General features: G+C 44.1%; 1 protein-coding gene across 1 annotated transcript in view; it reads right to left on the bottom strand.

Moving 5' to 3' along the window:
* The window catches only part of F5 (coagulation factor V), a 145,242-nt gene extending 133,034 nt beyond the window's left edge, over positions 1–12,208 (bottom strand). Inside the window, exon 1 of the mRNA XM_029603432.1 lies at positions 11,872–12,208. Coding sequence (XP_029459292.1) covers positions 11,872–12,005 — 134 coding nt within the window. The 5' untranslated portion in view covers positions 12,006–12,208. The remainder of the gene's footprint in view (positions 1–11,871) is intronic.
* Positions 12,209–12,510: the final 302 nt, after the last annotated feature.

Raw genomic sequence — 12,510 nt, 5'->3', positions numbered from 1 at the left:
TACATGCTAATTATCCTAGGGAAAGCTTTTAATTTACAAGAGCTGCTACATCTTATCCCCATCCTCATCTCTCTTCTGTAGCTCCATTTTCCTCCCCGTTAAAACAGGGATTTTTAGGAAAGCACTTCCCTTAATCCCTGCCACCGTTCGAACAGTGTCAGTCCTTCACTGTAGCTCCTTGCAATGATATATTTCTGTTTAGCTTGGGCGATGCTCTATATTCTAGTCAGCATTATTCCAAACCTGGATAGCATTAATCGTCTCTTGTGTTGACGTGAGGCAGGGCAGGTCCTCCGTCTTGGTGGCGGTGGCCGGGTGAAGCCCCAGGCGTGCGAGGGCAGGTCCGGTTCACGGGGCGTGAGGTGACATCCAGCAACTGCTCTGACTACTGAAATCTGGAGTGAGCCCTCCGATGCCTCTCGAGAAAAAAAGGAGGGCGGCTGGGCATCATCTTTAAGCCTGAGGATCGAGTCTCAGTACAGACAGACATCGCTCTCTCTCCTCACTGAAGCCTCCAAAGAAATGTAAAATAAAACCTCGAAGAAAAAAACTAGCATCCAAGCTGAAAACATATTTTAGATGCGGAGAAGTGAGCAGTTGGACCTCGTGTGAGGTGTGGCAGCGGTAGAACACCGGAACTGGAGATTCAGAGGTGGAGGGACTCCAATCCATCGGAGCCAGTGCAAGCAAAAGCGCCGATTTAAAAGAATTACTTAAAGCTGTGCAAGATTTGATTACCTGCCATAATAATCCTAGCAATTAAAAAAAAAACCCAAAAAACCCAAGACAGAGAATAAAATAAAAAAAAGATTTGAAAGATCTGAGAATAGGGAGTTGGGGGTGGAGGAGAGGGTGTTGACCTTTCAGGCAAGATGCTCACTATGGGGCGGATTTTAAAAAGCATTTACTCGAGCAAAACTGGTTTTTGCACGAGTAAATACACTTTACTCAAGTAAGTGGGCTTTTCAAAATTGCTACAATATATGCCATTGAATTGTCCATAGGATTTACTCAAGTAAGTGCACTTTACTCGAGTAAATAGCTTTTGAAAATTGCTACGATAGTATGTCACATTTACATGCGTAACTCCTTTGAAAATGACCCCCTATCAGTTTTAGGGGTGCTCCGGTCTTCCTCGTCTCTCAGGAGTCGCTTGGTCCTCTTACATGAGGTCTTCCGTCTGGCGAATGAACTCTCCTCCTCCTTCATCTGCTCACAGGTTCTCACCTTTACTAGGGCTTGTCCCTCCCGATCTAACACAGCGGCAGCGTCCGCGATCTGAGGTTACTGCAGCTTTAAGCTCCACATGGACTAAATATAGAAACTGAGTGGCATCTCTGGTTTTATCTTCCATATCCAATGATCAGGGGAATGATCCTGAATGGTCTGACTTTTATTTATGAAGAATTTATCGACAAAGTGCTCCCACAGCAAAACCGAGTGTACACAGATCTCACAAAATTGTGAAGAGCATTCAGGTGGAGTCTTCTAAAGTTCAAACATGGCAATGAATATAATCACCAAATGTCTCCTTCCCCCTTCCCATCCTTCCCCAGGAGATTAACCTCTTACGTGATCAAGATACAATAGCAGTCCAAGCCCCCTAAAGTATGAGACAGAAGGATCCCTGTGTATGCTTTCCACCACAGAAAATGTTGGAAAGAATTATGTTAAAAGGATCAAGGTCCGACTGTCCATCTGTCTGCCTGTAGGCATGATAAATCTGAAAAAGGAACACAAATTCACCAAATTTGGCATGCAGGAAAAAAATGTGAATATCTTGATCAGGTCTGAAAACCAGAAACATCAGATTGCCATTGCTTTTTATGGGGGGGAAAAAATACCCTTTACTTTGTGTTGCGGAAGTGGACCCAGGCTGAGGCAGAGCTGGCGGGCACAGAGGCCCAACAGGAGATTCACCAATACCAGCCCTCATTTCCCTCAGGTTGAACCCTTGGGTGCCGGGGCCGGCTGGACTTAGGCGTGGGCCTCTGTGGAGTTGAAGAACAAAAGCTTGGTTGATGAGGCAGGCCAGCACAGCGGGAAGTACGGTCGGGCCAGGCCACAATCAGGACAGGTGACAGGCAGCAGAGTCTGCAAGAGGCTGGGGTAGAAGGCAGGCAGAGTTCAGTTGAAGATGAGGTACAGGCGGTGGTCAGAGGCAGGCAGAGGTCAAGCAGCATTGGGTCCAGTCCAAGGTCAAGCCAAAAGATCAATGATGAAGAAGAGGAAGATGAGGGACCACAGGGACACAAGGAGACGCTGAAAACAGACAAGAGGAAAACTGACCAGAGATGAAGAAGATCCAGAGACAAATCAGACTGCAGAAGCAAGGACACACAACATGGACTAAGGAACACCACACCGGAACCTGGAAGCAGGATTGGGAATCAGGAACACACTTCTCCAGGAGGAATCAACCTATTGCCGAGGCACTGGAGGAGCGCCCAGGAAGGCCATTTATCCCATAAGAGTCGTGATGTCATCAGGAGGCACCTCAGCTGGACTCCACACCACTGGCCCTTTAAGGGAGCTCAGTCCGGTGCGTGCACACCTATGGGAGGCCCGGGGAGCAGCACTGGAGGGCGACTGGTGAAGTTGGAGAGACAGCCTGGAGCAGGGGCATCCCCCACCATTGGAACACATCACGTCTGGCCCGGAGCCAGCAGCTCCTCTGCTGCAGGTGGCGGCGCAGCGCAGAGGAATCCACCCACTACACACATCGGAACGTGGCACACCCACCTGGCCAACAAAGAGGTGAGAGCAGTAGTCCATGGAAGTCATCTGCAGACTACAGAGTATAACAGTACCCCCACTTAAGCCCCCTTCCAGAGACCTTGAGTTTGCTGGGATACCGACTACAAAGAGTCCTTCGGGCTCCCTACGGGTCTTTTGGTTCGAGCAGTAGATTCAACAACCAAACGATTGGTACTGTCCTCTAGTTCATGCAATTCCAGGGACTGAACCTCTGTCGCAAGCAAAGGTTGGTCACCTTTGGGTTACTTTGACAGAGTACAGGCCCCTCTATTGGGGTGAGGATAACATTTGCATTCTCGGTGCCTGGACAGGCAGGATCAAACAGAAGAGAAGGTCTCCTTTCCCTCTCCTATTGCAGAAAGGCATGCAGGGTTTGTATTTCTTCATTTTTCTCTGTAACTAGTGACGCAAATCTTTTCATAGCCCAGTTGTGTTCCTTTTCTAGTTTTTCGTGTTCCGATCTCTCTTGAGCCAACTGGTCCTTCAGGTGGGTGAAAACTATCTTAAGAGTATTCTCCTGGAGGGACCAAGGGCGTTTTGAGTCTCTCAAGATTCCCTGCTAGGGATGAGAGGGTTCGGAAGGGTGGCAGCCACAATGAGCGAGCTGGGGAGCTCCTCAGCACTCAGACAAGATCCCATGCACCCTGGTCCCCGAATGGGTGAGTTCCATCATGACCAGTCAAATTGTGATTGGTATTTCCACAGCCACGGCAGACACAGGATGACTGGATTTCGGCTTTTGGAAGAACATGGAAGGTGATGAATTCTGTGTGTGCAGGTCCTACTTTTAGCAAGAACGGTAGAATGATATGAGTCTCTAATCTGGGAAAGAGATCTCCATGGACAGAGAAAAGCGCCAAAGGTGGTGTCAAGGGAATCGTGGGAATTCGGTACCAGTCAACAAGTTCCTGTTGCATAAAATTCCCCCCAGCGCCGGAATCTACCAAGGCTGTGTGGTGAAGTATACGGAGGGTTGTTTTAGAGAGAAGGCAACAGGAACTGGGGGCGATGGAGCAGCCAAGCCGAGAGTCACTCGCTCCAGTGCCTCATGGTGTAGAATGGTTCCCCTTCTCTCTGGGCACTGAGCCAATAAATGACCAGAAATGTATTTATTTATAAAATGTATTACTCGCTTTCCAAATTTTATAATAAAAATTTCCAAAATGATGTACATGTTTAATTGACAAAGTAAAATTATACAGACAATAACATGTACAAATATTAAAATAACATAACTTTTCAAATTACCATCCCTTTATAACAACCCTGAAAGATACCCCACCTCCTGTCCCTGAGGCCTAGTTGATGGCATTGAGTTCTCTCTTCATTCATGAGATGGGCACAATCCAATTGCATGGGCTCCTCTGTCAAACCCCCTGATGGCATGATGGGGTTAAATGTAGAAGAAAGCGATATCCTAGAGAGACTCTTTGGAGCTGAGTGGGTCTCTCAAGCTCACTACTGGAGCTGTCTGTCAATTTTCCTCACGAGATCGATGAGACCTTAGAGAGAGGTGGTAAGTTCTCACACCGCGAGCTCATCTTTAATCTTGAGAGCTAAACCCTCCAAGAATATTGAGCGGAGACTGTCTCCCTGCCAGTTTAGTTCTGTGGCCAGGGTTCAAAGCTCAATGGCGTAATCCATTGACGATTGATTTCCTTGGTGCAGGTGCAGGATGTCCGAGCTCATTGTGGGCAGCCGGCCAGACTCATCAAAAGCTTGCTTGAAGGCCTAGATGAATTGTTGGAGGTTCATCAGAAGGGGATCAGAGCACTCCCACATGGGGGAAGCCCAGGCCAGAGCCTTACTGTTGAGAAGGGAGAGAATGAATGTAGTCTTAACCGCATCTTCTGGGGAAAGTGCCAAATGGAGGGAAAAATTCATATGGCATTGATTAAGAAATCCCTGGCACTGCTTAGAGTCTCCTGCATAATGGGGCAGAGCAGGCAATGGAACTGTTGACCGACAGGTGTCTGGAACTAGTGCTGGAACTGCAGTGGGCGGTGGTGGAGCAGTAGGTAGGGTCAAGGAGTCCAGGCATGCAGAAATGTGATTTATGTCTGCAACAATGAGTTCTAAGGCTGACTGGAGGTCCTGCATTTTCTGGGCTTCACACGGCAGGTCCACCAGGTCCATGGCCTCGGCAATCTGTTGCGGAAGTGAACCATTAGGCCAAGTGGAGCTGGCGGGAGCAGAGGCCCAACAGGAGCTTCACCAATACTAACCCTTGTTCCCCTCAGGCCACTGGCCCTTTAAGGGAGCTCAGACAGGTGCGCACGCATCTATGGGAGGCCTAGGGAGCAGAACCGGAGAACGACTGTTAGTGTCTGGCAGCACCCAGTAGACCAGAGTGCCCTGTAGACCAGAGTGCCCTGGAGTGGGGCCTCCCCTACCGTCGGGACACTCGTGTTGGGCTCAGAGCCAGCTGTGCCTCCACCACGGCGCACAGGGAGCTGCCCCCTGCACCAGAACACGGCACACCCGCCTGGCCGGCAAAGAGGTGAGAGTGACGGTCTGCGGAAGTAGTCTGTGGACTGCTGAGCATAATACTTTGTATGAGAGACAAGTAGAGCATGCTTTGGGCTTTGGAAATACTTTGGGTGTGGGATGTTGTTAAAGTATGTGAGGTAGGGTATGTGTGTGGTTGGGTGGTATTGTGTCAGGGAGGGAATGGCTTTGTGTGTGTGACTGGGAAGGTATGGGTGGTGGAGACTGGTGTTTGGGATTATTTAGGCATAGGGCTGCATTTAGTGTGGGTATCTGGGGATGAGGTGCAGGGTGTATTTTTTTTGGAAAAAATACATTTTCGGGTTAGTGCGCACTAACTCCCTTGATAGTGCACACTAACTCTGCCATGTTAGTGTGCACTATCGGGAGTTAGCGAGCACTAACCTGAAAATCGGGGCCCCCAAAGAAACCCCCCCCCGAACCGTGGGAAAAATGAAATTCCTGCAGGGGGCCCCGAAATGAAGCCAGACATAAAATTTAAACCTGAAGCACATCTCTAACTTGCTTTTCAGGAGGGGGGGAGGGATTGTGGAGAACCCACATCCATACATCCAGAAAAGTGCTGGTGAGGGGTGTGATTCTAACAGTCTGAACAGCTTCTAACATAGAACCTAGAAGTAAACCTGGAAATGAAAAAAGTTTTGGTTTTCAAAAAAAAGGTACAAAAATCTCCAACATAAATTTACATTTTTCCTAAATAAGAAGTTGAATAAATCCTAGAATAGGAGTACCTTGCAAAGTGGAAAATTGGGCGTCCAAATGACAGATGAAATTTAACATGGACAAGTGCAAAGTGATGCATATAGGGAAAAATAACCCTTGCTGTAGTTACACGATGTTAGGTTCCATAGGAAACGGTGAATAAAAAGTAAATTGTTATAATGTTTCTGTTTCACTCCATGGTGAGACCGCACCTTGAATACTGTGTGCAATTCTGGTTGCTGCATCTCAAAAAAAGATATAGTTGTACTGGAGAAGGTACAGAGAAGGGTGACAAAAATGATAAAGGGGATAGAACAGCTGCCCTATGAGGAAAGGCTAAAGAGGTTAGGGCTGTTCAGCTTGGCGAAGAGACGGCTGAAGGGGGGAATATGATAGAGGTCTATCAAATCATGGAAGGACTTGAACAGGTAAATGTAAATCAGTTATTTACTCTCTCAGACAATAAAAGGACTAGGGGGGCACTCCATGAAGTTAGCAAGTAGCTCATTTAAAACATTGCAGAAAATTCTTTTTCACTCAGCACATAATTAAGCTCTGGAATTCATTGCCAGAGGCCGTGGTTACAGCAGTTAGTGTAACTGGGTTTGGATAAGTTCCTAGATGAAAAGTCCATAAACTGCTATTAATCAATAAGGAATAGTAGCTTGGGATCTATTTAATGTTTGGGTACTTGCCAGATACTTGTGACTTGGATTGGCCACTGTTGGAAACAGGATGCTGGGCTTGATGGACCCTTGGTCTGCCCCAGTATGGCATGTTCTTATGTTTTTATGTAAGTTGGATTGCTACACAAAAAATGCAGATTAGCAAAATATCTTAGTCACACATGCAAACTACAGACAGATGCTCACCAAATACAGAATAAGTGACTATAGACTAGAAATATGCAAACAAAAATATAAATATGCAGACAAAAAGTCAGACTAGACAATGCAATACTTGAGAAATAGAAACAGAAATGCATTTCCTCCTGTGCTGTGCAAAATACAAAGATATCAGAGATGCACACTGCCCAACGCTGACAGAAAATCAATGAATGCCCACAAAAGAATGAAGAAAAATCTGTATAATCCTGGAGGAAACAGAAGAAACAGCATGTACTGTAGCAAAATATGTTGGATCCTTTCACAGTCTGAAATGTAATCTAAACTGGGAGGGACAATGCGGTCCAGCACCAAAACCTGGGAATTATCCTTATTGTCCTTTCCATACCCTGTAATTTTATTTTACTGTTATCATTATTTTGAATTTTAATAATTCTATATGGTTTTGCCTTTGGGTTTTTTTGTGTTTTTGAAGGGTTTTTGCTTCTGTGGGGTTTTTTTTGTAGATAATTATTATTTTGTACATTTGATTCCTTTTTAATTGTAATCAATTTACTTTGGCAAGACATGTAAAACTGTCATGCCAATAAAGTTATCAGAATCTGAATTGTCTAACAGTTTCACATAAAAGGCAATGGGGATTTTTTTTTTGCTATAGAATGCAAATATGGTTGTTTAAATGGTAAAGATCTTCATGTATACTTTCAAGTGTCTCATTTTATTAGTAAATAGAGATGAATAAACATGATTAGAACACACAGACATTTGACGATATCCTTTTGCTTAAAAAGTCCAGTAAGAGAAGGATTTCTTGAATATGCCAATTCCTTGAGGACCATTAATCGACAAGCCAGGGATTTAAACTTGCACTGGGATATGGTCCTTTGGAAAAGAGCAAGACAATCAGATAACTTCAGCAGTGATGTTAGAAAACACCTAGGAAGCTGTAATGCGGCATTCTATACCACCAGCTAAGAAAAATTGGAATAGATGGAAATGTTAACTAATGGTTCTCATCCTTCCTAAAAGATAGGACATTCAAAGTAACACTGGGCAATCAAATTTCAGACACCTTCCCTACTAATACAGGCATCCCCAAGGTTCAGCACTTTCAGCCACACTATTCAACATATATCTGCTACCTATATGCGCAATTACTAGCAAATCTAGGACTCAGCTTCTTCCTATGTGCAGATAACAAAACATTAAAAAAAAACTGCATCGTCTCTATCAACATACATGAAAGTCATACAACAAAAAAATTGCTCAACTGAAACTAACTCTAAATCCCCCAAAAAACTGAAATAGTTTGGTTAAGGAAAGACAGCTCATTAATCAAACTACCAATCCTAGTCCTAGGAATCACTAGTATTACTCCCTCAGATCAAGTACGTGACCTGGGAATACAGATCGACGAGAACTTCACTATGAAAAAGCATATAAGCAAATTAATCAAAACAGGGTACTCCAAGCTAAGAATATTACATTGACCTAAACCCTTGTTAACAACTGAAGACTTCTGTACTGTCTTACAAACAGTTATATTTTCAAACTCAGACTACTGCAACTCTCTTCTACTAGGCCTACCATTGAATCTACTAAAACCACTACAGTTACTTGAAAATGCATCCGCAAGACTCTTACTAGGAACAAGGAAATTTGAACACATCACCCCCTCGCTGATTGCCCTGCACCGGCTTCCTATACAATCCAGAATTCACTAGAAAGTTTTAGCTGTAATATTCAATATCATCAACAACATTAGCCAAAGTTTATAAGGAGTGACAATTCAAAACTACACACCACAGAGAGACCTAAGATCACAAAACAGAGCACTGCTTATGGTACCTTCAGCTCGGAAAACACACTTAAAGCAAACAAGAGACCAAATGTTTTCCATAGCAGGCCCCAAGTTGTGAAACTCCCTTTCAGAGTCAATGTGTCAAATAACAGACAGAAAGAATTTCGATTGTTTATTGAAAACATGGCTCTTCAGAAAAGCATACAATTTAATGTAAAAGTCCAATAATCTGATATCAACTACATCAGTTCCAGAGATAATGTTAACGGAGTGAGCCATAAGCAATGAATGAGGTGATGTAAATTGATGCTAATAGAGCAAGCAATAAGTAATGAATGATATGATGTACATTGTTAGTAGGATTAGAACCCATAAACCTATTTGGTCAACCATGAAAATGCACAGATATGAACTAAAATAGAAAATGCACAACTAAGAACTAGAATATACAGTAGCTATTGTAATTTTCTAAAATACTTATCATTATGAACGAGAACATGGATACAATGCGGTGTCGAACTAGAAGGTGAATGCTAACACACAGTAGGTGATCGTTGACCATGAATATGTATGCGGATCTTGTAAACCGTTGTGATCTACTTTTGGAACGATGGTATATAAAACGCCTAAATAAAATAAATAAATAATGCAGTGGGATACTTGGCACCAGCATGGATTGTTAAAATGAATTAAATTAAGTTGGAGAAACTGGCCTGAAAGGAAGCTTTATGCAATATGCACTCCTGCTGGATCCTGCCCAGTTCTACAAAAATCGAGGAGAGAATTCAGGATTGAGGTTCACTATTCCATAACTCAAGGATTTACCTTAATTCCCGAAGTAACTGTGTTAGGTCTACCAATTAGAGAAAGATACTGCATTCTGTGAAAGATAAATTAGCTACATACTTGCTAGTAGCTGCCCCCATGAAGAACTCCCTTTGGAGCTTTCTGGAATGACTGGCATGCCAAAATATGGGACGCTGTTTCAATGGATAAAATGATTCCAGGCAGACAGATTTTTGGACACAAATTCTGTGAGATCTGGTGAGTATGGAGTACTGGATGCAGTTCTGGTCACCCCATCTCACAAAAGAAGGATTATGTTAAGTTAATTTTTTTTCATTTTCTTAGTAGGTTATGCATTAAGTTAGGATTATATTGTGTTTATACTATTTAATTTCTTGTGTGATAAGATTTTTATGTATCTTCAATTTGCTTTTATGACTAAACCGCTTTGATGATTATTGGAAAGGCAGTATATCAAGACAAAGTAAACTAAACAAAACTTTCTTAAAATGTTATAACTGTAAACAAAACAGATCTGGTAATGACTTTATTGTTTGCTGTTATGTACTAACAATAATGTGTACTGGAAAATAATATTCCTTTTGAGTTGTCATTCTCAGTTTGTGTTCCATCTGCAAAAATCAGAAGTATCTTTTATTAGCAAATATGTCTTTCTTCTGAAGTAGATTTTAATTTGAATAGCTTCTGTACCATCTCTTCTTGTCATATAAAAAATACACTGGGGAAAAAATAATTACAATCAGATACAGATGCTAAATCATGAAGAGCAAACTAGTCAAGCAGTGGCAGACTATATTTCTTTAGTGGGAAAACACAAATCCTCATTTTTTCCCCTATAAATAAATAATAAATAATATGCTCCTGCCTGACTCCCTGTTAGCAAACGTGGAGCTCTCCTCTCCCTCCCTGCTTCTCCTCCCCCACCACATACACTCTGTATATTTGGTTAAGTTTGATTTTTAACTCTGTAAACACAGATTCCTATGCCCTCTGCCCCGGCCAGGACTGTAGGAGTCTTTTTTAAATAATAACATTAAGCTATTTGTTAAATGGAGGGAACGAACGAAAAGAAATTCCACGAAGAAGCTTTAAAAACGGCAACTGACAAAAAGAAAAGCCACACAGAACGAAAAAAAAAAAACAAAAAACAACAAAAACAATCATCTTTACAGACCAGGGAATAAAATCAAAACAACGATGTATAAACCTCGAATTCTCTCCAGGATAAATAGTGCATAGGTTTTCCAGGTTTTAAATCCCTGCCTTCATGTTTTCTTTGCAAATTGCAACTGACGATTTCGTCAATAACTTTTCAATAGAGGACTGCAAGAATATTTCGCATTTAGCACCTCTTGGCTGCTGGGCATAGGTCAGTCCCTGCTTTCGGATCGATTTCTTAACGGTGCAGAGAGTTTAATCTTTTTAATGTGTCATTCTCCCCACCATGTCTCTTTCCAGATGAGTTTAATAGATCCTTCAAAAACAAGTATTTTAGTGAAAAGCTGGAGCTGCCACAAGAAAGCCATCACATCTGTGACATTTTATTCCGTTTTCTCCTTTTACCAATTTTACAAATAGATTCACAGTACCTTATTATGAAAATAACTAAATTATCATTGATTTTGCAGGAAAAAGTGTGAAAAAAATATTTTCTTATCAAAATGGTGAATCATTGTAATAAATATCTTCCCTGTTCAAGGACTATATATATTATTTTAATGTAACTCGATTTATTACCAGGAACATAGCTGACCAGATTACCATTATGCAAAAGAAGAAAAAAAATAAACAATCGGATAGGTCAGTTTGACCTTGCACAGAACGTAAAACCTTTATTTGGAGAAATATGCATGCAGGTCAAAAACCGGGAAGCCTCCTCCAAGGAAGTGTCACATTCGAGCTGCTGGCGCCAATTTCGCCTGTCATTCTGAGAAAACGTCTGCAAATGCAATCTACAGAAACACCACAACCAAGCAACCCCCCATTGTGATCCATGCATGGTTTTTATAGCAGTCACTGAAAAAGTGCCCTCTCTGCATTACACCGCACACACGCTCCAGCCTCCACTGTCCCCCGTACCCCACTTCCCCGGGCAGAGATCGGAGGTGACTCGCTTCCGAGAGGCTTCCCTTTACGAAATGAAGGCTGACTGAGGGAGAGGAGCTGGTGAGAGACCCTCGGTTTAAAATAATCGAATAAATGTCTAACTAGGGTCCCAGCTAGATTCGAACCAGTGGGGCTGCAAGCTCATGGGGAGGCTGCATTGCTGCCTTTCCCTGGCAAAAAAAAAAAAAAAAAATCCTCGCACCCCTGCCTACTGCACTTCATCTCTTTTCTAGTTCTATGCTGTCCGTTTACCTAACGAGAAACCGGAATAAATCCATGCACGGGATGGCTTTGCTCCAAAGCTCGTGCAAACCCCTTAAAGTCCCCACCCCGATGTAGTCTTACCTCTGCGCCTCCGGGCTCCCGTAACTCCAGTCCAACGGCACGGCTGCGATGTGGTGCCGCCGGAGCACGGCTGCCAGCACGGGCAGGGACCCCAGCAGGAGGCCGAGGAGCAGCGAGAGGCGCCGGGGGCCCATGAGGAGGGCGGGGAGACGGAGGAGCAGTGGAAGCAGCAGCAGCAGCACCGCAGGTGGCTGAGCTCGCACTGAGAGGCAGGCACGTGCCGCCGCGGGAAGAAGCGGGGGGTGGCACGCGCCGCGGCCGCACGAGAGCTTGGGCGGGGGCACGCGATGGGTGGAGGCCAGAGCCCGGGGGAAGGCGCGTGCCGCCGTCCCCCAGATACCAGCAGCGTACCCGGCCGCCACTGGGGAAGAACACCCGCTGGCCTCTAGGCTAGGGTCACCCCCAGGTCAACCCAAAACAATGGCTAGGAAGGGGGCATATGGAGCGGGAGCTCTATTCCATTAGCCAGTCCTTCTATACCCCCTTCATCTGTTCTACTTATTGCTGAGGTCCATCCCTTTCAGGCGCCTTGCAGGGGCTGGAGAAGGGATTTTTTTGTGCTGTTTGCGCTTGCCTCATCCCTTACTCCCCTCCTGCATCCTGTCAACAGTTAGCATGCGATGAGTCAGGAAGGGCAGA

Source organism: Rhinatrema bivittatum, chromosome 5, assembly GCF_901001135.1.
Source record: "Rhinatrema bivittatum chromosome 5, aRhiBiv1.1, whole genome shotgun sequence".
Taxonomy (NCBI): domain Eukaryota; kingdom Metazoa; phylum Chordata; class Amphibia; order Gymnophiona; family Rhinatrematidae; genus Rhinatrema; species Rhinatrema bivittatum.
This window is presented reverse-complemented; position numbering and strand designations above follow the sequence as displayed.